General features: G+C 37.1%; 1 protein-coding gene across 1 annotated transcript; it reads right to left on the minus strand.

Annotated features, from left to right (window-relative positions):
* Positions 1-17,824: 17,824 nt before the first annotated feature.
* Positions 17,825-27,535, minus strand: LOC131935225 (uncharacterized). Its single transcript, XM_059291597.1, has 11 exons — positions 27,525-27,535; positions 27,254-27,314; positions 23,386-23,497; positions 22,798-22,862; positions 22,339-22,461; positions 21,893-22,018; positions 21,139-21,279; positions 20,425-20,481; positions 19,549-19,609; positions 19,163-19,252; positions 17,825-18,233 (listed from the first exon to the last, which is right to left on the minus strand). The coding sequence occupies exons 1-10, from the start codon at positions 27,533-27,535 to the stop codon at positions 19,245-19,247; spliced, it is 765 nt and encodes a 254-aa protein (XP_059147580.1). The 3' UTR covers positions 17,825-18,233; positions 19,163-19,244.
* Between the last annotated feature and the right edge of the window lie 12 nt (positions 27,536-27,547).

Below are 27,547 nucleotides of genomic sequence, written 5' to 3' on the forward strand. Positions count from 1 at the left end.
CCCCCCCTCCTTTCGATTTGCAACCCTCTTCCCCCCTCAAGATTTCGATTTACACCCCCCTCAAGATTTCGATTTGCACCCCCCTCAGCCTTTCAATTTATTTTTTCAACCCATTTTGGCGCCCCCTAAGGTCGGCGCCCGGGGAAATATGTCCTCCCCTCGCCCCCCGCCACCCTCGCTACGCTACTGAAATGAATGTATAATATGAAAAAAATTTAAAACGTTAACAAAATTAATGACACGACATTTTCCACTAAAACCTTACGTACCATCTAATGTCAAAGAAACTTTACAGATAATGTTAGCTAGCAGAGCCTCAAATTTATTTGGATTTAAATAGTTCTTAAAATGAAGGCTAAGAATGGTTTTCAAGCTCTGTGTGAAAAAAAAATATCTCTAGTAATGTTTTAAAATGCTTTTCAAAAGAACATTTCCAAACAATATAACAGTTAGTAATTGATTTTTTTTCAGTAATGGAACATCGTTTGGTTACATAATTAACAAGTGGATATTTATCAGTTAGGGAAACAATGGTATTTTTGCAATTAATATAAGGAAAGGGTAACAAAAAAAATTGCACAGAAAGATCTAGAAGTAACAACAGCTTTAAGAAACAATAGTAGGAGCTGGATGTAGCATCATCTTCATACAACAGCAAGACCTAGAGGTAGCAACAGCTTGATATAACAGCAAGACCCAGAGGTAGAAACAGCTTGATATAACATCAAGACCCAGAGGTAGCAACAGCTTGATATAACAGCAAGACCTAGAGGTTACAACAGCTTGATATAACAGCAAGACCCAGAGGTAGCAACAGCTTGATATAACAGCAAGACCTAGAGGTAGCAACAGCTTGATTTAACAGCAAGACCTAGAGGTAGCAACAGCTTGATATAACAGCAAGACCTAGAGGTAGCAACATCTTGATATAACAGCAAGACCTAGTGGTAGAAACAGCTTGATATAACAGCAAGACCTAGAGGTAGCAACAGCTTGATATAACAGAGCAAGACCTAGAGGTAGCAACAGTTTGATATAACAGCAAGACTCAGAGGTAGCAACAGCTTGATATAACAGCAAGACCTAGAAGTAGCAACAGCGTGATATAACAGCAAGACCTAGAGGTAGCAACAGCTTGATATAACAGCAAGATCTAGAGGTAGCAACAGCTTGATATAACAGCAAGACCTATGGGTAGCAACAGCTTGATATAACAGCAAGACCTATGGGTAGCAACAGCTTGATATAACAGCAAGATCTAGAGGTAGCAACAGCTTGATATAACAGCAAGATCTATGGGTAGCAACAGCTTGATATAACAGCAAGACCTATGGGTAGCAACAGCTTGATATAACAGCAAGACCTAGAGGTAGCAACAGCTTGATATAACAGCAAGACCCAGAGGTAGCAACAGCTTGATATAACAGCAAGACCTATGGGTAGCAAAAGCTTGATATTAAGGAACCTACTGGCAATATGTCTTCGCAAAAAGAATCATCAAAATACTATGACTGTATCTTTGAGGCATCTGCCAAATGGGGGTGAGAGGGTGGTGTTCCCAGCCTTCATAGACATCATTCAGAATAACATTATGACAACAAAAAACAAAACAAAATGTTGAATAAACCGCTGATTGCTACGGCAACTTCTTGCTACTCTTGTTTTTAGCGTGGTTCACGGTACGAGAATTAAAGAGAAATTGCTAAATTGTCACAACAATGTTGACAAACATTAACAATATATACCTACATATATATATATATATATATATATATATATATATATATATATATATATATATTCCCGTATATATATATATATATATATATATATATATATATATATATATATATATATATATATATATATATATATATATATATATATATATATATATATATATATATATATATATATATATATATATATACGGGAATTATAGGCCTATATATTTTAATGATATACTTGTTTGAGAAATTTATTTTATAAAACCGTTATTGGTCAACACGCTATGTGCTATAAAACACGTTGAACAATAATAGTGACAAAGCATAGAAATAACTAAATAGCTAAAAAAAATCCGACTCATTTAAAATAACGTAGACTACCAATACCTATTAGAAACATTAAAAAAAATTATATACATTATTAGTCATCACAATACCATATTAAATGCACACGCTGATCAAGAGACTTAAAATTAAGAGACATAAATGATTGCGTTAAAAACCCGGCTGTTCAATGGTAGTTATGTTGTTTTTGCCTTTTAAAAACAACTATTTTGGCTGAGCATGGGTCTGACCACAATATCTCTTCATATGCTGAGAAGACAGAAACAGGTGAACCAGCCAAGTCCCGATAGGCAACTTTATCATTCACATCCAAAAAAAATATGGTAAAAAAATTCAACAATGATGTGGTGTGTCTCGAACCCGTACCACCCACTTAACTATTACACTATGATCTCAGCTATTTAGGCACTTCAACTTAGGTTACGGAATAAGTGGGTTACATAGATTTAGACTGAGTCGGTATAAGAAACAGATAATGTGTGGTTTATTTTATCTTTTCTATAGCGAAGCCTACAGAAAGAAAGCTTAGCCTGCATGACGCTTGTAATTGCATGATTAGAGGGAGATAACTCGCAGAGGAATATTCACACTGACAGAACGGTATAGGAAATGCATATCCAAAACAATATCACAGTTTTACACTAAAATGTTACTAATTATTAAATGTTTAAAAAAGTAATATTATAATTATTATTTTTTATATTGCTTAACTTTTTAATGTCTTAATTCAAACTAGTTAAGAAACACTGTATTTGAAAACCAAATATAAAAGTATTATTTCAAATGCAGGTAACATTATTATTTTATTCAACTTGCACTAGTTGTTAAGAACCACTTGATTTTCTTTACTTCTCACCTGCTTCTCGGCCTTTAGGCTTAGACCAGGGGTCGGCAACCTGCGGCTCGCGAGCCGCATGCGGCTCTTTTGATATCAAGATGCGGCTCTCCAGCTCCTTGAACAAATACTAATAATCTTAATAAAAAATAAAATATTTGAAATAAAAAAAATGTTAGTGGCTCTTTAAAATCAGGGAAATTTTGAAAATTGTAACTTTTGGCTCTTCCGCTTCAAAAGGTTGCCGACCCCTGACATAAATCTTAGCCATTTGGTTGATCAGCCCTTTTTAGGGCTGGCTGCCGGGGTTGTGAAGTTGGTCATCGAGGCATCGAATGCAAAAGATCGTGTGGTGTTGCGCACATACATCCCTCGAACGCATCAGCTCTGGAGAAGAGTCACCTGTACAACGGTCGGTGGCTTCGATGTACGAGTGGCTAATAATCAATTCTTTTCAGCTAGACGACGCCTACCTAGGAGCAATCTTAGGTAGGATGTTCCGTCTCGACACCATTGAACCTATACTCAAAGCTCTATACTCTATAGTGCAGGGGTCTCCAAACTTTTCAGTCCGAGGGCCGCATTAACAAACAAATTTCAGTTCGGGGGCCAGTTTCTTCCAGGCATGTCTTTGATTTTTTTGGGCAAACTTCCTCAGCCATCACCAACCAACGTTTTTTCCGTGGACAAAAAGATCTCCGCGGGCCGGATGAGAGGACCTCGCGGGCCGCATCCGGCCCGCGGGCCGTAGTTTGGAGACCCCTGCTCTATAGGAATCAATAAAAGAAATGATAAATTAAAACAGAAATTAAAGAAGCAAAATCATTGAAGATACTGAAAAGCAAGAAAAGACAAAAGGAAGGAAAGTAAAGACATTTTGAAAACAGGAAGAATCAAGACGGAAAAGCAGATCTAAGAAAATAAACTTAAGCCCAAAGGCAAGAAAGTAAAGACATTTTGAAAATCAGGAAGAGACAAGAATCAAGAGGTGAAACTGATTGTACATAGTATGCTATTTCATGTAATTTTCATGTAATAAAAATGCGACCTATCCACACAGTGGGCACCTTGTTCGAGTAGAGAAACTGTGTGGAGAGAAAATTATAAAAAAAAAAATAAAAAAATAAAAAAATTCTCACTTCACTGCACAATAGTCCAAACCTTAGTCTGGACTGTGACGTCATTTATGGTTTCCTTCCGGCATCTCCTGAGACACAGCTGATTCAGTTGTAGAGGTAACACCCTGTCCCATGGGTCCATCAGCTGCAGAGGCGTAGCGAAGGGGGGGGGGGGAGGCGGGGGGGGGTACATATGTTCCCTGGCGCCGACGTTAGGGGCCACCAAAATGGATTGGAAAAACAAATTAAAATCTTATTTTAGCTGCAGTTTTGCATTATCTATATATTTAAATATTTTTCTTGTTGGAGACGTTAGAAAACAAGCTGTAAGCGCGCCTTGCAGTCCCCTCCAGAGTTTCTTCCAGGCATCTCTTCGAAAAAAGTCTGCGCCCCCCCCCCCACCCACCCGAACGAAATGAAATTTATATAGAAAATATATACTTTAACAGTGCCCCCCCCCCAAGAAAGTCTACCGCCCCCCCCCCCCCCCCACACCCCCCCCCCCCGAAAATTTCAAGTGCGGAGAAAAAAGTCTGGAAGAAACACTGGTCCCCTCTCTTCCTCTCTAGGAAGTCTGGTGAGCTGTGGTTCACGCTAAAAGGTTTCAATCGTAGAGCCGGGTTTAGTTACGGCCATTAGGTGCAGATAATGTAGTTTGAAACGATTTTAAACTTAGGGGAGGTAACGAAGAGGAGTTTGCTTTCAAGGGGGGGGGGGCGAGCGGAGGGGAGTAGTGGTGGGTTGGAGTGGGGGTGGTGGGGGTGGTTGGTGGGGGAAAGGAGGGGGGGTATCGTCCTTAACGACCATCTGATAGTGTTTTAAAGCAAATATTTTCAGTGGCAGCAATGGTACTGTCGAATTCACAAATTATGAATTACTGAAAAGTAGAAAATAAAACAACTAAATAGCGGCTTTACGCCGCGGGTCGGCTCGTAAATATAAAAAAAATATATGGGTGGGGAGTGCAAAATGAAAGTTAGAAGGGGGGGGGGTGCAAATCAAAAGTTTGAGGGGTGTAAATCGAAAGTTTGAGGGGGGATGCAAAAAGTTTGTAGGGTGTGCAAATTGAAAGGTTGCTCCCGAGGGGGCGCCAAATTGAAAGTTTGTCCCTGGGCGCGGGAAGGGTCGCTACTCCTCTGATCAGTTGTGTGGAGAGATAGGGTCTGATACACGGGCAACATCTGGCTCTTCCCCCACAGACGTTGTGCTTAGATTTCCAATGTGGAATTATACAATAATCATGCAGTTCTTTTTTTAAAAAAAGTATTGAAAAAAAAGGTAAAAACAAAAAAAAAATGGATAACACGCTTTTATATAATTATAAAATTATAAAAAGAAGATTTTATTTAAAAGGAACCACTATAGCTACGTTATAGAAAAGCATGTGAGGCTTTTTAATAGGGCTGGTAAGTAGCACTAAACAGTTCTATGCATGTTTTATTGAGCCGCAGAACTGGTTGGTGACCTACTTACCAGCCCTATTGGCTAGCTGTCCTCAGATGACGAACCTCACCTGCCCGGAGGTTCGAACACATGACTTTCAAGTTAGCGAGTACAGGCCTGACCACGCCAACCCCACTGACCCAATATTAAAAACACTATATTACAAACACTATATTACAAACACTATATTACAAACACTATATAACAAACACTATATTACAAACCCTATATTACAAACACTATATTACAAACACTATAAGGTCAAGCTGGTAGCTAGGAGACAACTTCTGCATAGAGTGGTACTGCTGGTAATACTCGACATTAAGTGGCTTACATTTTAAATGTTTAAATTCGGGGGAGAGGGTTTTTTTTTAAATGACGATAATTGCTTTTGCATTTTAAAAATTACTTTTTCTTTGACACAAAATTTAAGCGGTTTCAACAGCTACTTTTTTTATACATTATGAAAAAAAATAGATCATTTTGACGATTAAACCCATGTAGGTTAACTTTTTAGAAAGTCATTTATTGTTCGAAGTGACCAAAAATTTAAATAAAGGTCTGGGAAAGCTAAATTACGTAGTTAATTTTATAGCGCGGGGGGGGGGGGGGGGGGGTCTGACTTTTGGGAGGTTGAAAGTCGTGACGTCATAGATGTACGACCCTATAAAAAAATAATTTTTTTTTAAAATTAAAAATTAAAAAACAAAATAAGTTTTAAAAAAGTATCTTTATTATGACAAAATATAAGTTACACATGTTATTTTCAGCTTTATCAAAACAAAATAACGATATTGTATGATGTGTCCTTTTAAGATATAATAACAATAAAAAAAAAATAGGCTAGTTTTAAAAACTGACTTTAAGGTAGAAAAAAAAACAATCGTTAAATCAACTAGCTTAACATTTTTACAGTAGATTCAAATTTAAACGGCCAATGTGAAAAAAGGCCTTTGTGCCTACAATTGTAACCGTTGTTTGAATAAATTTGAATAAATTTGAAATTTGAATAAATTTGAAATAATCAGAAGACTTGTATTAAAAACTGATTTTAGAGTATATATAAAATTTCAATAATAGGTAAGTAACAAATGAACAGAATTAAGAATAGCCGTAGTTTGACAATAAAGAATTAAAAATAATATTATGATAAAATATTTGACATTAGAAGTTAAAAAAAAAAATTAGAACTACTTTAAAATATCATGGACAACTAAGCAAACTTTAATGAAGCGGTTACAAAAAGTATTGTGAGTATTGCTTTTGAATGCAGCTGGTTTTACCCAAAGAAATCTGGTGGGTTTAGCCAGAGAAATTTTATGGTTTTACCCAGAGAAATCTGGTGGTTTTAGCCAGAGAAATCTGGTTGGTTTAGCCAGTAACTTGTAACTTTAGCCAGTAGAATGCAAACATACAGAATTACATAATTTTGTTTTGACAAAACCGAAATTAATATAATTTAAACAATGATTTTTAAAAACGTACAACATTTAACACTTAACAATTTAATCCTCGACCTCACCTACCATCACAAACCATCCAACATCTTGTAGTAGCTTGTTAATTATAGACTACTACCAATCAGCCCGAGAACCAACCCATCATCTGGCAGTATTGTATTAAATCCTTTACTTCTACCAACCACCAATCCACCAACAGTAACTTGTTAATCATAAACTTCTACCAGGTAACTCAATTAACAACCCACCATCTGGCAGTAACTTGTAAATCCTAAACTTCTACAAACAACCAACCCACCAACTGGTTCACCATACATCCTCCTAACAATTATCGATAAACTACCTTGCAACCCGCTTGTAGTAACTGGTTAACCCTACATACTCCTGCCAAATACAAATGAAACACCTTACAACCCACTTATAGTAACTGGTCAACCCTACATACACCTACCAATTATCAATAAACTATCTTACAACCCACTTTTAGTAACTGGTCAACCCTACATACACCTACCAGCTTCCTATAAACCACCTTACAACCCACTTGTAGTAACTGGTCAACCCTACATACACCTACCAGCTTCCTATAAACCACCTTACAACTAACTTGTAGTAACTGGTCAACCCTACATACACCTACCAGCTTCCTATAAACCACCTTACAACTAACTTGTAGTAACTGGTCAACCCTACATACACCTACCAGCTTCCTATAAACCACCTTACAACCAGCTTGTCGTTACAAATAAACTGCCGCTCCACCAACTCCCGATAAAAAACAGGCCTGACGTAATACCCTTCATTAAAGCCGACATCCAACTGGATCTTAACCCCAGCACAACTGGTCGGCTTCCAGCAAACGATCTCAGGCAGATACCAGAGCAAGGTGCCGGTCTTGGAGCCCGGGTGGCAGACCAATCCGTATCCGTAGATCCTCACCGGCCATCTGTTGTGGAACGGCGATTTCCGGTACACGATAATGTTGGCCCGGAGTTTGCCGTGGAAGAAACGGAATCCGACGCTGCATTTGGCGCTGGTTGAGCCGACGGGGATGGATCGTGAGTACAGCATGGCGATGTGGCAGTTTTTGAGGGCGTGGTTAGCGATGGTGTACTGGACCTCTCCGTAAGCGGTGGTGTATCTGCAGCCTTTAGGGAGGGGAGGTAAATAGTTGAATGTTCTAAAACGATGAGTAGGCCTAGGGTTCCAAGACTTGGTGGTAACGTTAGCTTTTTCAACTTGAAGCTTCTCAACTTGAACCTTTTCTTCGATTTCAACCTTTTCTTCAATTTCAACTTTTTCTACAATTTCAACCTTTTCTACAATTTCAACCTTTTCTACAATTTCAACTTTTTCTACAATTTCAACTTTTTCCACAATTTCAACTTTTTCCACAATTTCAACTTTTTCCACAATTTCAACTTTTTCTTCAATTTCAACTTTTTCTTCAAGTTCAACTTTTTCTACAAGTTCAACCTTTTCAACTTGAACTTGAACTTCATTATTTTCTACTTCATTCTTTGTTACTTCAATCTTTACCTCATCCTTTCCTACTTCAGCTACTTCAGCTACCCCAACTTCTACAGCTGCTTCCACTCCAACAACAACAACCACCTCACAACTATGATCCTGCTCAGCTACACCTCCTGTAGTTACGTCAGCTCCCACACCCCTCACACCCATAGAATCCAAGATCTCATCCATCACTCCAGTAAACCGCCGGAACTCCTCTGTCACAAAGACCTTGACCTTCTCCATCTCCGTGTTGCGGCTCTCAAGGACGATCTGTCGCGTGGAGTCCTTGAACTCCTGCACCATGGCCTGCATCATGAGCTTCATCTCGTCCATACTCTGGCGTTGGTCGTCCTGCATCCTCACCATCTCCCTGTGTAGTTCCTCCGTCTTCTGACTCACGTAGTTTTTTATCTCGTCCGCTACTTCATCGGTCGTTTTTGTTGTCTGGGGAAAATATTTAAAATATCTCATTAAAATGTTTAAAATGTTACATTGAAGACATTACAGATAAAAGTACTTAAGTCACATAATGAAACTACGAGATGCATCCGTTCACGAATTCATTTTAGCTATAAAACAAAGATGGTTTTAATGAGTTGTTTTAGTAAATACTCCAGCATTTATATTTGTACTTAAGATAAAGAGAAAAGGGAGGTAAACTAAAACAAGCGGAGTAACAACTATCGCCTGGTCTGAAAACCTTAATAAAGCGCTAAGCTGTCTAATAATATAGATCAAATGTGTTAAATTATTCTGCTGTAATATATTTTAAATGTGTTATTTCTCTAATAATTTATACAAGTTAAGTTTTTTTTTACTAATAATATTTTAAATAATAATGTTCAAAATGCAGTAACTTTAATAGATAACCTGAATCATTTCTTTATAAAATTAAGTTTCCTAACAGCAAACATTTTACAATAAATTTTCTTACAAATATTCTTAAACTGAAAACAGTTATTTTATGGTTCTTGTTTTGTTTACAATTAGGATATTTTCTGGATACATTAAACTGGGATTAATACATACATCTTCGGTTATTGGTGTAAAAATAATGTTTGTATGTCATGTTCCATCAAATGCAACACTAAAAATTACTCGGATGTGTAAAAATTTGAAACAATAGAAATAGAAGAAATAGAAGAAAGAAAAGAAAGAAAAGAAAGAAAAAAAAAAGAAAAAAAGAAAGAAAAGAAACAAAAAAGTAACAAAAGAAATAGAAGAAAAAAAAAGAAATAAAAGAAAAAAAAGAAATAAAACAAGAAAGAAAACAAGAAAGAAAACAGGAAAGAAAAAAAAGAAAGAAAAAAAAAGAGAGGAAAGAAATAAAAAAAGAAACAAAAAAGAAACAAAAAAAGAAATTAAAGAAATTAAAGAAATTAAAGAAATTAAAGAAATTAAATAAATTAAATAAATTAAATAAATTAAATAAATTAAAGAAATTAAATAAATTAAATAAATTAAAGAAATTAAAGAAATTAAAGAAATTAAAAAAACTAAAAAAACTAAAAAAACTAAAGAAAATAAAGAAATTAAAGAAATTAAAGAAATAGAAGAAATAGAAGAAATAGAAGAAATAGAAGAAATAGAAGAAATAGAAGAAATAGAAGAAATAGAAGAAATAGAAGAAATAGAAGAAATAGAAGAAATAGAAGAAATAGAAGAAAGAAAAGAAAGAAAAGAAAGAAAAAAAAAAGAAAAAAAAGAAAAAAAAGAAATAAAACAAGAACCAATAAAAGAAAGAAAACAAGAAAGAAAACAAGAAAGAAAACAGGAAAGAAAACAAAGAAAGAAAAAAAAGAAAGAAAAAAAAGAGAGGAAAGAAATAAAAAAAGAAACAAAAAAGAAACAAAAAAAGAAATTAAAGAAATTAAAGAAATTAAAGAAATTAAAGAAATTAAAGAAATTAAAGAAATTAAAGAAATTAAAGAAATTAAAGAAATTAAAGAAATTAAAGAAATTAAAGAAATTAAAGAAATTAAAGAAATTAAAGAAATTAAAGAAATTAAAGAAATTAAAGAAATTAAAGAAATTAAAGAAATTAAAGAAATTAAAGAAATAGAAGAAATAGAAGAAATAGAAGAAATAGAAGAAATAGAAGAAATAGAAGAAATAGAAGAAATAGAAGAAATAGAAGAAATAGAAGAAATAGAAGAAATAGAAGAAATAGAAGAAATAGAAGAAATTAAAAAAGAAATAAATAAAAGAAATAAAACAAGAAAGAATTAAAAGAAATAAAAATACTTACATGTTCAGGTTCAGGCGCAAAGGCCGCAAACATGGCTGCTGGATAGGTTGGCTCCATGTGTTGGCCCTCTTGTGACGTCACCAAGATGACAAGAGAAGTTGACCACTGACTGAAATTATATGTTTTGATGAAGTTTTCAGTCAATGTAAATCTTAAGAATTACTGCTATACGGAGTCATTAAAAGGTTAAACGTTTATAGAATTACTGTTGTATTGTATAACTGAACGTTTTCAATTATTATACATTGAAGTTTATTAAACATTATTGAGGTTAGTTTTAGTCTTTTAATTAAATTAGCGTAATTTGTGGGTTTATGTCCAGCTAAATTTAATCTTAGGGTCCCGAAATTAAAATAATTCGCAAATACCTAGATATAAAAGTCTGAGTAGACTGACAGCTATAGGCAATGAAGTCTAGAACTGCTCATGGGATTAGAAGGTCAATTTGGGACAAGGAGGTTATTTTCTCCTTTACCTTTGCGTGATTAAATGTTCAAAACTCACGTTGGCTTTTTGCATGAATTGTTTGTAAACAAAAGGAGACTATTTGTTGAAATCTTTAATTATTTGTATTACCTCCCTTTGAAAATTTCCCACATGCTGTATGTAAACTAAGGGCGACTAGTTGTCAGATTTTTTAAAAAATTAAATGGTTTACCTCCCATAGTCACTTTTGTATAAAATGCAAAAAAAAAAGCGCTTTGGTTGTATTAAAATGTTTGTAAATGTGTAGATTCCCCTTGATGTTTGGTGTTCGTAAAATAAGACCAAATCTTTGTTTACATCTTTTAATTCGTGTTCTCACTCTTGATACGATAACTTTTAATAATACTTGACAGGATCAGTTAAGTGCAAGCTTATCATATATTATATAACGCTGGCGCAGTGAGTAGAGTCTCACCACCTGTGGTTAACAGCTGTAGTTAACTAGTAGGTTACTGACCAATTAGACGAGTTCTGGCCCTTTAATCGAACATGTGGGGGTTATCTTATTTTTTATCTGCCTTAGAGAAACAGGTTGCCAGAAAAATACGCAAAACTGCTCAATAAAAAAACTGCGCAAACAGAAAAATGCGCTAATAAAACTAATTATACAATTTTATATAATTTTTTTTATAATTTAAATTTTGTAGAAATGTGCTGTAATATGCTGCAATGTACACGTGGTCATTCTATCTTTATGTCTCTAATTTTAGATTTAAGAGAATAAAAATGTCCTTGCGAAATTTTTGTGCAGTTTTCCGTTGCGCATCTTTCCGATCACCATAGAAACAATTAACTATAGGGCTTATAAGTCTCTTAGCTTCTCTTACTTAAAATTTGAAATCTCGTTAGCCAGGGTCAGGTAAATTCTCGAACTATCATTATCAGTTTTTACGATTTTAAATAACTTGAGAATAGCGTAAGTAACTTTTATTTCTTTTTTACCGATTTAATAAACATATTCACAATTGGTTTAAAAAGTACTAGCTGGCTGGTATAAGAAGTTGGTGACCTACTTAGAAGCCCTATAACCACAACATAACCAGTGCTGAAGAGAACTGGATCAAAGTTATTTCCCTTGATAACTTTTTTTTTTTAACAAACAAGCGATGAGTTAGTTTAAATAATAATTTATTATGTTATTATAATGTTCGTTATGTAGGCTATACATTACTGTCTTAATATATTAGGATTCACTTAGCAACGGAATGATTTACATATAATAACTAAAGAAATAAAGTTGTTGCTATTTTATTAATTGTCTAAATAATTAAAATTTTATAACTTTTTAGACTACGTGCAACTAAATTTTTGACTATAATTCATAGCTTAATAGTTAAAGTAGTGGCTATATTATTAACAGTCTTTCGAGAGAAAAAAATATTTAAATATCGAATAAATTATAGATAGAGTGGATAGTAAAACGTTCAAACAGTTATACTACATTAACAACATCATAAAAATTTTAAAATTTCTAGTACTTTTTCCTTGAGTAAAATAATATTTACCAATAAATTGTTTATCATTATGATAATACTATAATAAAGAGTAATTGCAGCTTATACACATTTATTAAATAGACCAGTCCCTAGTTTAGAAGGGAAGGGGGTCATTATTAAATAAAGACAGGCTTTAACTCATTCATGTGAGGTTTTAATTACTGCTGTTGTTCTATGTTTATACTATATAACATGGGTGGTGGTATATGAAAGTTATGTTAAGTTATAAGTGCTGGGACATTGGATGTTAAGTGTAATAAGGGGTGTTGTGGTGGTTGATTCTGAAATAGTTGTGTAGGGGTGGTGGATCCTGGATTGCCTATTTGCATTAATTCTTATTGAAAAAAAATGTTCAAAAACTAATCAAGCAGTAGAAGCTGTTATGTAAGTACTATTTTTCAAAAATAGATCAATTGTAAGCGTTATACACTTGTTTATGATACATTCTTTTGTGTTATAGATCATATTAAAATCTATAAAAGGAATTATGGCAAAAATATGAAACCGAAAGTGAGACTGATAAACTTAGAATGGAGGGAAGGGGGGGGGGGGGGGGTATTATAATACTTAAACTGGAGTTACGACTAATGTTACGACTACAGGGGTGGATAAATCTAAACTAGGCAGGGTGTGTATTATCGTAGGATTAGGATATGTCTAGAATGGGGGTGTATAAATGATATGTAATGTTTATCATGGGGGTGCATGGGTCTCAGTGTAGTGTTTAGATTGGGAGTGTGCATAAATCTTGGTGTAATGTTGAAATTGGGGATGTATTAATTATAATCTAAAGTTTAGAAATGGTGGGTGTAGGTATATATCTTAGTGTAAATTTTATATTGGGGGTGCATAATTCTCAACTTAATGTTTAAATTTGGGGTGCATAAATGGAATTTTTAAATTGGATGTGTATAAATCTCAATGTAATGATCAAAATGGGGTGCATAAATCTCAATGTAATGTTTAAATTAGGGGTGTATAAATTTAAATGTAATGTTTAAAATTGGGGGTGCATAAATCTCAATGTAATGTTTAAATTAGGGTGCTCAAATCTCAATGTAATGTTTAAATTGGTGGTGTATAAATTCAAATGTTATGTTTAAATTGCAGGTACTTAAGTCTCAATGTATGGTTAAATTGGGGGTGCATAGATCTTAATGTAATGTTTAAAATGGGGGTGAATAAATCTAAATGTAATGTTTAAAATTGAAGGTATAAAAATTTCAACGAAATGTTTAGATTGCAAGCGTAGGTAAATGGTAATTTAATGTATATTTTGGAGATTGTTTAGATTAGTAGTGCGTAAATCTAATCTACGGCTCTAAGATTGGATTTTAAAGATGAGACTTACCTACAAAATAATGTGTGGGAACAAGTTCTCCTGTTTTGGTCCTAAATTTGATCTCACAACGATCCGAGTCGGACCCAAGTGTATCCGAGTCTGACCCGTTGTAACCAAGTTTTACCCTAGTGTATCCAAGTTTGACTCTATTTTAAATCAGAGATGGTGCTAGTTCAATCAGTTGATAATAGAGTGATCTATGATGTGGTCCCAGCAAATATATACCAGACCTACCCCACGTGACAAAATGGCACTGTACCATGACGTCACGGCGATTGAGTCGTCGTTGTCCGTCCCGTCCCCCCCCCCCCCCCCCCGGCACATTTAGATAAAAAGGTGTCATCGTTGTTGTATGGGTCTAGGCGCCTCTTGTTGACCGTGACGTAAGCAGCGAGCCAGGTGTCATTTGTATAGAGGGTGCGGGGGCAGGATTAGGAAGGGGTGGGGTGGGAGTTTAAGTGATAGGTGGATAGGCTAGGCAGTGGTAATGGCCAGTGGCGAAAAAGTCTGACATTTATATAGATGATCTTTATGTCATATAGGCGAGTTTTATGTCGTATTGGCGAGTTTTATGTCATACTTCTTCCTGGATAGGAAAACAAAATTCATAATACATTGTTACATCGAGTTTGTATGGCATGTCCATTTTTGTCGGCAGAACTATAGAAATGTATATTATACACATGGTAATATTAATGTTGACTTCATTAGTTTACGATAATTTAGTTTGTGGGCTGGAGATCGGTGTGACGGTTTTAGGTCGAGTGTGAATTGTTGCTGTCCAGATAGACCAGGATGTGGTGTGGGGTGGAGTGGAGTGGGGGATGTGGGTTTGGGTGGGCTGGATGTGGTGGGGATGGATGGGGTGGAGATGTGGCTTGGGTGGTGAACGAAAAAAAGTCATAGCTTTTGCTAGGTAAAAAAGTCACAGAAAAAAAGTCATACAACGAACAAAATTTTAGGAAAAAATGTCACAGAGATAGGCAGGGGATGTGGGTTAGGATGAAGAGAGGAAGGGTTTGGGTTGATATGGGGGGGGGGGGGTGGATCTTGGTGTGTTACTGTCATAGGAGTAGAGGTAAGAGTTCATAGAGAGGACTATGATTGGTGTCGGACAAAAGGCCAATACATATAAAAAAAGGCCGACAAGGACATAAGGCAGACATTAAGACATTAACTAATAACAAGGCCATGAGGAAAGGCCGATAGTCTTTATGGCCGACCTCCAAAAGGCCAACATCAATCATGCCGACCACAAAGCCGTCAGACTATTAGGACAGCAAAAAAAAAAGTTTTAATTATCGCATAAACATGTTTAACATTGTATAGCTACCCCCCCCCCTCCCCCTCACTATATCAACAACACGAGACACCCGTCAAAGAACGAAATAAAATACCGCTGGCGTCAACGCCCACGCGCGATCAGTAGGGCGGAACGTCTAAGAGACAATACTAGAAGCTATTGGGTCTAATTGACTAGTGGTGACAAGACCGTCTTAAGAAACATTTCGCTTACATGTAGGGGTGGGGGGAGAAACGAATGAAGAGACAATACTAGAAGCTACCCGCATAAGGTGAACAATGGGGTCTAATAGACTAGTGGTGACAGGACTGTCTTAAGAAACATTTCGCTGGACTACAAGATTCGAGTTCGAATCCGGGTTCAAGTCAGTAGATCGTCCTTGAGTCCACCCAACTCTGATGGGTACCTAACTCACGTTCGGGAAAGTAAAGGCGGCTGGGCTTAGTGCTGACCACACTATCTCTTCATATGCCTAGGTCACAGAAACAGATGAACTCTACTTCACTTGCCCCATAGACCGTCAGGTTAGAAAGGGAAACTTTACTTTTACTTTTACAAGATAAACATTAGCAAAGTTAACATTGGGTTTCAGCTTTTCGTACATTTCCGATTAGGCTTATGTGTAATGTGTATGCAAGTTTGATTTTACATTTCTTTGATTGCCTGAATTATTAATTTATGTCCTAATATTTCTTAAAAATACATGTGTTAATAGATAAATGCACCCCCTCCTCGAGGCCCCCGGACGAACTAGGAAAAATATAGGCCCATCAATTAAAATAATTATTTTACTGTGTCCGCTCTCCGTCCTACCCCCATCCTCTACCCCATAGGAAGTTATATATGCCCCCTTTCCCCTTGGAGGAAACTGAACGAAGCGTTGTTTAATATGTCCTTCGCTTCAATACTCCCCCCCCCCCAACAAACCCACGCACTCAAGCCCAACCCAGACACACAAACCTAGAGAAAACACGATAATTGAATGGACCCGTTTATTTCAACAATTTCTTACATTTTATATTTTATCTAATCAACGCTTGACTTTCTCTACCCCACTTAATCCCCTGGCTAAAACATCGCCTATTCAATTTGTCACCAAGGTTGGGTCCATTCATACCCCGGGCCATTAACAAGGCGTATCATTTGTTTGTAGGCTCGTGCTATCTGGTGACGTCAAGAAAGATGGTAGCCTAATCTCGCGACGACTAGAAGCAGACGATGTTTACTTTACGGCGTCTCGCCTCGCTGGACAGGAAGCTGATGACGTCAGAAATCACCCCTGTCATTATTCTTCTCTCACTCAATGCTTTCAACCAATCAAATGAGAGCATACCTGACTTCCTCTCCAGTTCGCACCAATCAAATTTGAATAACCCTGTCACTTCAGTATCTTCGTTTATCCTGGAATTTGGTCTGCGTTTTAATTGTAAACGCCAGTGCAAGAATATGCGATACTTCAAAATACAATGGAAAGAAGAAAGTTGCAGATGCAAATATTTGTCCAAATATCGAGGACTGAGAACACATGTTAGATTTTTCTTTCAGCATCATTTTAAAAACTATTCCAGAGAAATATCTGGAATTAGGTCCAGAGGCGTAGCGACCCTTCCCGGCGCCCGGGGACAAACTATCGATTTGCACCCCCCCCCCCCCACACCCTCCAAGATTTTGATTTGCACCCCCCTCCCTCAAACTTTCAATTTATTTTTCCAACCCATTTTGGCGCCCCATAAGGTCGGCGCTCGGGGACATATGTCCCCCCCCCCTCCGCACCCCCACCCTCGATACGCCTCTGATTAGGTCTAACTTTTGACCCGAGTCTCGATATGAAGATAGCACTAACTCTCGTCAGAGCTGAGTAGAAAAAAAAAACGAATTAAATGAAAATATTAATGAAATATTCATTTCCTTTTGGTTTTAGTAGTTCATGTTTTGTAGTTTAAACCGAGGTGTTAAAATCGTATTTTTATCCTGTAATATTTGTCTAGAGTGTGTAGAAATACCAATATTCTCAATAATCTTAGGGGCTTTAGTATGTAGGTATCCTCATTTTCCACCGAATTGTTCTTCTTCTTTTTTCTCAATACTAAGGCTGGAAGGAATTCCCTCCAACACAATGTAGTATTAAGTGCCAATCTGTGCGCCAAATACGCCAATTTCAGTCTTCTTTTGTTTTTGGATTTGCTACCATAACCTCTGTCCCAAAAAGGTACTAGGTAACTAGGTCTATACATTTTTTTTAAAATCATGTGTGTATGCTATTGTGTGTGTGTGTATTTTTTAAAAAAATCATGTGTGTACTCTATTGTGTGAGTATGTGTGTTTTAAAAATAATGTGTGTATGCTATTGTGTGAGTGTGTGTGTGTGTGCGTTTTTAAAAATCATGTGCGTATGCTAGTGTGTACATGTGTGAGTTCATATGTATCAAATGTTAACATTCCAACAAAATAATAATTAAAAAAACACAATACTTTATAAGTTATTAATTTTTATTAAATTTCGCAAAAATATTATGAAGGAGATGGAATGTGCTTGTAGTGTAAGCTCAAAAGCGAATGCCAAAATATTGACTTGAAAATATGTGTAAAATAGTTCATTTAATACTGGGTTAGATTTTTTTATAAACATATACTTAATGTCCGCCATTTGGGGAGCAGCCATATATCGTGATCATTGCCAATGGCAAAGTAGGCTATAGTTTGAATTTGGGAGTCAGACAACTTCTTGACATGCTCAGACAACTTCTTGACTTGACAACTCCCAGACCTGGCCAGCTGATCGTCCAGGTGCCGTGACGTCACTACCTGGTTAGATTGGCCAGAAGACGCTTCATTAAGGCCGTCTTGTACATCAGCCAATTGTCCTGACTCTTGAGTAGGTCACTTGCCTCGTTTGGGCTCAGGTAAGATCGTTGCTGAAGCGAGACGGTTGTAAGAATTAAATGTGATCTATGAAGTATTCAGCGGTTTGGGAGGGTTTGATAAATCGTGATCTATCGAGTACCTAGCAGTTTGTGAGGGTTTGATAAATCGATATTTGAACAATAAGAAAGAGTCAGTTAATTAAATTAAAACAAATACATGTAAACTATTTAAATGTGTACATGTTACAGAGGCAGTTGCAGTACACAAAATTAAGTTCTACGCACTGTACACTTCTGATAGTACGCAGGTCAAGTGAAATTGGGCAATGTACATAATACACTTAGTGGTGTACACCTTACACAACACTTCTGATGTGTCCATAATATACCTGACAGTGTACATAACTATGTACACAACACACCTGATACTGTACACACCACACGTGGCAGTGTACACGCCACACCTGGCAGTGTAAACAACACACCTGACAAAGTACACAACACACCTGACAAAGTACATAATACACCTAACAATGTACACAACACACCTAACAATGTACACAACACACCTTGCAGTGTACACAACACACCTAACAAAGTACACCAACACACCTGACAATTTACACAACACACCTAACAATGTACACAACACACCTCACAATGTACACAACACACCTGACAATGTACACAACACACCTAACAATGTACACACCTGACAAAGTACACAACACACCTAACAATGTACACAACACACCTGACAATGTACACACCTGACAAAGTACACAACACACCTAACAATGTACACAACACACCTGACAATGTACACAACACACCTGGTTATGTACACAGCACACCTAGCAAAGCACACAACACACCTAGCAATGTACACAACACACCTAATACTGTACACAACACACCTCACAATGTACACAACACACTTGATAATGTACACAGCACACCTGCCTGTGTACACATCTTACCATGATATCCACTTTAAGGATCGTGTTGTTTTTAGCGTGTTGCAGGAAACATCGTTTGCTGACCTTCACCACCTCTGCCCCGTCACTCACCTGTGGGGTCACACGCCAGTCAAAATTAGGTCACATTACAGTAAATTGGTCAGACCTCGAAACAATTACGTAATCAGCAGTCGGAGGTAATTTTTTTTCAAAAAACTGTCCCATTGTAGTAAAATACGTAAATTCTTACCCATTTTCTACAGCTGACATAATTTTGATAATAAATGCATATTTGCAGCAATTATAGGATTTGTATGCATTTTTAAGAGGTCAAAAAATTATACAAATTGTGCATGACTTTTTAAATTATATTATAAATGATATTTAAAAAATGATATTCAACTAACCAAAGCAACTTTTTCCAAACGAGTTGAGGGGGTGAATTTCTGGTAAAGATCTATCAGTCTCCTGAGAGTTTAAAAAAATATTGTTATTGGGAAATGTTTTGTTTAGTTGTGAGTATTGTGAAAACATTGTTTTTCAAATTAAATTTATAGACCTAGTTACTGTAACGTTTAACAAGATTTGTACATCGGTTTTGTTTAGTTGTGAGTATTGTGAAACCCGTGGAGTGCTTTTTCCTCAATGTCAGTATTTCTTCAGACTTCTTTCTCTTGGTATGCAGGCAGTTGTTTCAGACTTCAGCCTATATATTTTTTTTTCGGATTTGCTAATAGGCCTTTGTCCAACCAAGAACAAACTAAGGGAGAATTTTAATTTTGAAGTTTTCCCTCCTAGATGAGTTGCTGTCCCCAGCTGCCGAGCTTCATCTGCCGGGGATTCGAACACGATACTTTTCGGTCTAGCAACCATGAGATTTACCGACTTGACCATGCCGTCATTTCACTCGGCTGTTTCAAGCTGTTTTATGACATTAACACAGAGCTTCTTCCAGGCATCTCAGCTTTCCCCCCCCCCCCCCGAACGAAATGGAATTTACATAGAAAACATACTTTTACCAGAGTCCGCCACCACCACCCCCCCCCAAACGGATTTTGTTGTCCACCCCCCTCCCCCCCCCCCGAAAATATCAAGTTCTCCCCCCCCCCCGGAGAAAAAAGTCTGGAAGGAAACACTGAAACTAAAGACATGCATTATTAAAATTTTGCCTGGACTGAACAATTTTCCTTTAACCCTAAGATCACATGAACTTATGTAACTGATAAGATCTTTAACATTAACACTATCCCCCAGACATCAAACGTCCTTGAACCACGACTCACCTCCTCATCCATATCTCCAGTGTCAAACCTCAACTTCTTGGCAACATCTTCCAAACCCTAGGAAAATAAACTGCTCATAGAATCTCATTGCTATACTTAATATAGTTTTATCATCATGCAGGCATCATAACGGAAGCGGTGTATTATGAAAATATTTAAAGTAGGATCTACATAATAATATGCTTGAGTGGCTCACAGACAGTCGTGTACAAGAGGTACATGTAACAGCACAACCCTGGTGTGTATATTATTCTAGATGGTATAGTAAAGACTACTGGGTAAATTAATTATCATATGTACTCGCGAAGTAAGAAATAAAAATACGCTATTGCTTCTGTCTCAAAGTCGTTACCTTTTAAAAGCGTGTAGAATATAAGGATAAAAACGTACACATTAGGACATATTGAGGACAATAACATAGATTCAGGTATAATGTAGACAATAAACTAGACAAGGACATTGTAGGACAATAACACAGAGAGGGACATTTTAGGACAATAACCCACAAAGGACATTATAGGACAAAAAGACACATGGAAATTGTAGGACAATAACAGAGAGAAGGACATAATAAGACAACAACACAGATAAGGACATTGTAGAACAATAACCCAGACCACGATGACACAGTTCGGACAATGACTGTGACTGTGATACACGAGGACATTAACGAGGACACTATCTCAGACACCAGGACATATCACGTGACTCACAAAAAATGTCCCCTGGTCTCAGAACGTCCAGCTGCACACACGTGGCTCGCACCGGCTTTTCCCGTCTCAACTTTTCCGGCAAAACTTCCGGCTCGGCCGTCGTCTTCTCCCGAGTGAGGAACACACGCTGTGGCTGTCTGGCCTGTGTGAGGTAAGCAATTAGCATCTGGTATTGAGAGTCATGGGTTCGGATCCCGGTCAGACCAGGATAAAATAGAGTTCATTGATTTTTAATAGAGTGGTTAAAACAGCTGTGCAAGTAGTCGGGGGGGGGGGGGTCGGCGTGACATAGCCTTAGAGAGCTAGACTGCTAACCTGAGTTTAAATCTGGGTTCAAATCAGTATGAACCAGCTATGATGGGTACCTAACTCTCGTTAGGGAAAACAAAAGCGGCTGGGCATATTATCCCCTTGTATGCCAAGATATTTGAAACAGATGAACTCTACTTCATCTGCCCCATAGTGTAAGGACACAAATGGAAAAGAAGATGAGTATACAATTTAGTCTTCATAAGACTGGTACATTTAACAGAACATACATCATAGCTAGGCGGGGCGTGTGTGGGGGGGGGGGGGGGGGTCGATCACCCCACGCCCATGATAAATATCTAACAGTAGCAGGACAATGGGGTGGCTACAAACAATGAACAAAAACATTATCGCCAAGATTTTAAAATTGCAAGGTATAAGTATTTTAAATATATAGATCAATGTAAAGCAGTGTTCGAAATATCTGTAATTTTTTTTAAACTAACCAATCGCTCCATTGGTGTTTCCAATCTTAAACTCTCATTGGCTGAGCTGGGTTTATCAGGGGGCGGTGGCTCCGTGTCTTGAAAGCTGACAGTAATGGCGGGCAGGACAGTAGCCGACTCGCCACGCTAGAAGATGTGGAGAAGTTTGAATTATTTGGTTTAAAAAAATCTTCAAAAATTTTACCTTTTTACCTAACCATAGTTTGAAGCAAATATAAACACATCACAATGAAAAATAATGTAAATGTCACAAGAAAGTTAAGTTTAAAAAATAAATAAATGTAAAAGTCGAAACAAAAAAGCTAGCAAAAGTAAAACAATAAGGAAATAAGGAAATAAAATAGAACAGAAAAGTAAGTTGAACTAGTACGAATTTGCATAATATTATTGTCATCTACACAAAAAAACCTCAACAATTTGATATCTCCACCAAACAACCATCTCACCAGTCTCAAACTCCCGCCAGAATGTGGGTCCGCTACCTGGACCTCGTACCCCGGGGTGGGGGCGGCACTCAGAGACTTCTTGCCTCCGTCTCTACCCCCTCGTGGTACATGACGCCTCATCAGCTGAAATGGGAAGTTACTCTGGTTGTTTCTTTATCTCATACTCACGGTAATAAACTAACATTTTATGTGGCCCTGGCATAATTAGTAAACAAGAAAAATGAGATAAAACCTAGTTTATTGTTGAAAACAAACGCTACAACAAGATACGTGAGTTACAACCTAGTGAATTGCTGAAGCAAACGTGATATACAACCTCGTGTATTGCTGAAGCAAACACTACCATATTTCACTACACCACGACAACCCATAGCATTTCTTCCCTCAACCTCAGCAAACTAATACCACAATCGTCATTACCCCCACAGTACAACAGAGAAAAAAACAAACGAAACTGACCTCTGGTAGTGAAATGTTGTTTCTTTTCCTCAGTCTTCTTTGCTTGGTTAAATTACCCAACATTGCTGCGAATAAATATAAAAAGAACAGTATCACACTTTTACTTCAACATATAATTAATTACTGTCACTCTGTAACCAATAAATAACGTTGTTATCTCCCCCTCCCCCCCCCCCCCCCCCCCCGCCCTCACAGCACTACCCATTGTGACGCATCGTCACATGAAGTCAGATCCTGATAATGTCGTCACACTTCAATTTATTACCCCACCCTACACTATATACACGCACAGACAAACAGCTCAATCACCCCCCCCCCCCCGCCCTCTCCCAACTTCTCAAGAGGAACTGAGTTGGGTTAGGATTTGGGTGCATTAAGTATTTTGTATTACAATTTATAATCAAATCCAAAATACGTACTAAGATGACTATTATATTTTAGCCACAAAAAATGTATTTTGAAAAGCCACAAGATTCACACTAATTGTAACCCCCCCCCCCCCCTCTCTCCCCAAATCACACACAATTCACCCCCCCCCCCCCCACCTCCACAACCAAAGACTTATGAACGACCACCCAGTTGATTTACCTTGAGCGTGTGTGGATGAGGATGATCTCCCTTGAGTTGCCTCCCCTTCTCTGGGACTAGAGTCAGCCCTGACGTCAGCGACATACTGGCACCTGACCACTTTCACCTGACCCTGAGGAACACATACATACAGGGTCACGTGACATCATGGTATGCCACCTGTTCAAGGTGTAGTCTACATTCACTGTAAACCCTATTTCACATTTTTAAAGTTTTTTTCTTTTTTTTTTTTTTGAATACAATAGTAAAGCTAATTTAAGTTACAAAAATACAGTGCTGCCAGACTCCGCAATCATTTAATAAAATCTTAACTGGTCAGATGTAATTATTTCACAACAGTAAACTGGGGAACATTAGAAAATAAATAAAGACAGTGAATGTAAATATACATCTAACAGAAAAATTTCGTTTCTTTTTTTAAAAATGGCAAATATCAAAACATAACTTTCTATTTAAGCAAGGAAATAATATCTTTCACAAGTAATTTTAATAGGTTTTGGTGTACTAATTTAAACTGTGATTTGTTTCCTATTTAAGTTTTAAATATTTCTTTGCATCCTTAGAGATAATCAGCTTTATGGCTACGGAGGAAGTTTCTAAATTTATTTCAATTTTTTTTTTAGTTCTTTTCAGTGGCGTAGCGAGGTCGGGTGTCACCCGGTGCGGCACTTAATGGTGTATTCCCCCAGAGGCGTAGCGACCCTTCCGGTGACAAACTTTCAAGTTTCGATTTGCACCCCCCCCCCTCAAAATTTCGATTTGCACCCCCCCTCAAACTTTCGATTTGCACCCCCCTCAAGTTTTTCTCTATATATTTTGCTATTTTTTGCCTTGGTGTCACCCACCTAAATGGTGTCACCCGGTGCGGTCCGCACCCCCGCCCCCCTCGCTACGCCCCTGGTTCTTTTATTTCTTAAATATTGTCCAATTTATGTATAAAATTTGACTACAAAATGCAAAAATGTTTGTTTTTTATTTATTTTTATTTTTTATATGCCTCAGACATGAATTAATATTGACGAGCCGACCCGCTGCGTATCATACGCCGCTATTTAGTTGTTTTTTTTTTCTACTTTCAGTAATTTATAATTTGTGAATTCGACAGTACCAATGCTGCCACTGAAAATATTTGCTTAAAAACACTAAACCCCCCTCTCCCCCCCCCCCCCCCCCCCCCCGACGTGAAAGCAGCCTCTTAGTTACCTCCTCTAAGTTTAAAATCGTTTCAAACTAAATTATCTGCCCCTAATAGCCGTCACCAAACCCGTCTCTATGATTGTAAAAATGTAAACAGCGTGACCACAGCTCACCAGACCATGTGGGGTGGGGTTGGGGTGGTAGAGATAGTGATAGAGAGAAAGAGAGGGGACTGCAAGGAGGCGCTTGCAGCTTGTTTCCTAACGGCTCCAGAAGAGAATTATATATATATAGATAGATAGGGTATATCATCCTTGTCTCGAAGTCTTCTGTGCCCATCATTCGACATATGTATGAGGACTGGTGCAGATTTACTTGATAGCTATCTATTTTACTCTAAACATATGCACACATTATTCATGAGTTTTGCAACGTATGAGCTCCATTTATGAAAAATAAAGACTAAAAGTCGATAAAAAAGAGGGAGTTGGGTATGAATATCTCGGGGGGGGGGGGGGGAGGCGGATAAATCAAGTGGGGACATCGAAATGTATACAATGATGTTAATTTGATTAAAATGTTGGGGATACACATGGGGTGTACTTGATATGAAGGTGATTGCTGAAAGGATAATTCCGTAAAACATTAAGAAAACCATTTCATCTTATTCTGGTCGTCTTTTTTATTAAGTTTTCTCTTTTAATAATACATTTTCCTATTTGTTTTTTATTTTATTTTAATAACTTATTTTTTATTTTAATAATTTTAATTAATTAATAATTTATTACTTAAAACCAAGTAGGTCAATCAAAATTAGATCAGTTTTGAGAATAGTGAACCCATCATCTATTAGTGATTGAAAATTTATTTATATAATTATAATGTATGATCTTATCAACTGTATTAATTTTTGTATATATTAAGATATATTTAATTGATATTTTAAATAAAATGCCAGAATTAATTCCCATTTCTTTTACTTGGCGTAATAATACTTTTTTCTATCAATTTATTGTGAATGGTAAAGTTATTTATATTCCACATACATTTTTGTATCATTTGTTTTTCTTCTAGGAATGAAACTGCTGATTCTTTCCCCTGGATTCATTTTGCCATCTCTTTATGGGAGATAATTTTATCGACTACGAGTTTCGCTCATGGTAAGACTTGGATCTATGTTGTATTCGCCTAAATCAGGGGTCGGCAACCTGCGGCTCGCGAGCCGCATGCGGCTCTTTTGATATCAAGATGCGGCTCTCCAGCTCCTTGAACAAATACTAATAATCTTACTAAAAAAATAAAATATTTGAAATAAAAAAATGTTAGTGGCTCTTTAAAACCAGGGAAATTTTGAAAATTGTAACTTTTGGCTCTTCCGCCTCAAAAGGTTGCCGACCCCTGGCCTAAATTCACAATTATCACGGTGGTGGGGGTAAGATTTTTATACAGCAGACAGTGATAGAACTTTCGCGATACAGATGTACCGGTTCAGGAGTATCTCTCTCATTAGCCAGGCAGTTCTCGACGTAGTGACTAACTGGCTTTATGTAGTCTGAAACAGTCAAGGAAGATGTCGGTATGAACGCTACATGTTGGTCGCAGAGGCGTAGCGACGGGGAGGGGGGGGTGGGTACATATGTCCCATGGCGCCGACCATAGGGGGCGCCAAAAATGGGGTTGGGGAAAAATTAAAAGCTCACTTTAGCTGCAGTTTTACATTATAAATATAAAAAATATATGGGGGGGGGGGAGGGCGTCAAATTGAAAGTTTGTCCCCGGGTGCCGGGAAGGACCGCTACGCCTCTGGTTGGTCGCTATCATCCGTGGGTTCTATCCAGGCTTGTCTTCCCTCCCATCAGGGTGCGAGAGACCGTGTCTAACCACCCGACACCATGATTGGCCGTAGGGAAAGGGTTAAAACTAAATGTCTACGCCGCAGTATTTTCTCTTTATTTTTATTTATTTTTTATTTCTTTCTTTCTTTTTTTTATTTTTTGCAAAACGTCTGCTATTTATTAAGATTTGTGTTGACAAAAAGGGCATAATTAGTCTTCCCCTTTTGACTTTAAATAACAAGTCACTGTGATTTTCTCTGAACAATTTGTATTTCCTGTAGCTTATTCTAAATATAATAATTGGTGTTGCAACGTACTATATCAGGGCTTGTATGAGTGAACGTTGTCTCCCCTTCTTCGTCCTTAAATTGCAGTCAGAGTTCCTTCCCCGAACGAAATGGAATTTATATAGAAAATATCTACTTTAACCAGTGTCCCCAGCTATCGAGCCTCATCTGCCTGGGAGAGTGTGTATGTGCTTTTGTAGGGTTTGTGGGTTGGAAATGGGGGGGGGGGGGGGGTGAAGTCCGATATATCTTACTTTAAACGATGTCTGTCTGTCCATGACAATGTGACTTAACATAAAAAAAAATTACCCATACTGTTTAGGTGGTGGTCTTATCAAAGTTGTATATAGCATTATATGGGTAGGAATTTGTACAAAATGTCTTATATATTAAAAAATGACCCATAGTGTATGGGTATTGGTCTGATTGGATATAAGCAGTATATGGGGTAGGTGTATGTACAAAAATGTCTTATTTCTGCATATATAAAAATGACCCATATTGTGTGGGTAGTTGTCTGATTGTATATAACATTATATGGGGTACGTGTATGTACAAAATTGTCTGTGATATAGAATACAAGCACGACCCCTTACAGACTCAGCTTACAGATTTCACGATATGTAACCACGGCGTCTTGTCCACGTCAGGTGTAATGACCTTGTTTTGTCTGCAGAAGAAAAAAAATAGATAAAAAATTTACGATTGCGGGGGAAAAATAATATGGTCCTTGCAATCTACAGTATTCAAGGCTGTTATTTCTAGATATTATTTAATACACATTGACACACAATAGTGTCAGTCAAAACATGCTCAATTTTTAGTGAATTAACTTGTTTATGTACATAACAGACAATAAACTGGACACGTGTGTACCTACTTGCGTAACATATTTGAGCTTAT

This window comes from Physella acuta, unplaced genomic scaffold (assembly GCF_028476545.2).
Source record: "Physella acuta isolate Inbredline_101_S28 unplaced genomic scaffold, ASM2847654v3 ptg000138l, whole genome shotgun sequence".
Lineage (NCBI taxonomy): Eukaryota > Metazoa > Mollusca > Gastropoda > Physidae > Physella > Physella acuta.

Coding starts and splice junctions, on each gene's coding strand:
- LOC131935225 (XM_059291597.1), bottom strand. Junction 23,498..27,253: donor GGTTACATATCGTGAAATCT/GTAAGCTGAGTC, acceptor TGTGTTCCTCAG/GGTCAGGTGAAAGTGGTCAG. Junction 22,462..22,797: donor ACAACATTTCACTACCAGAG/GTCAGTTTCGTT, acceptor TTCCCATTTCAG/CTGATGAGGCGTCATGTACC.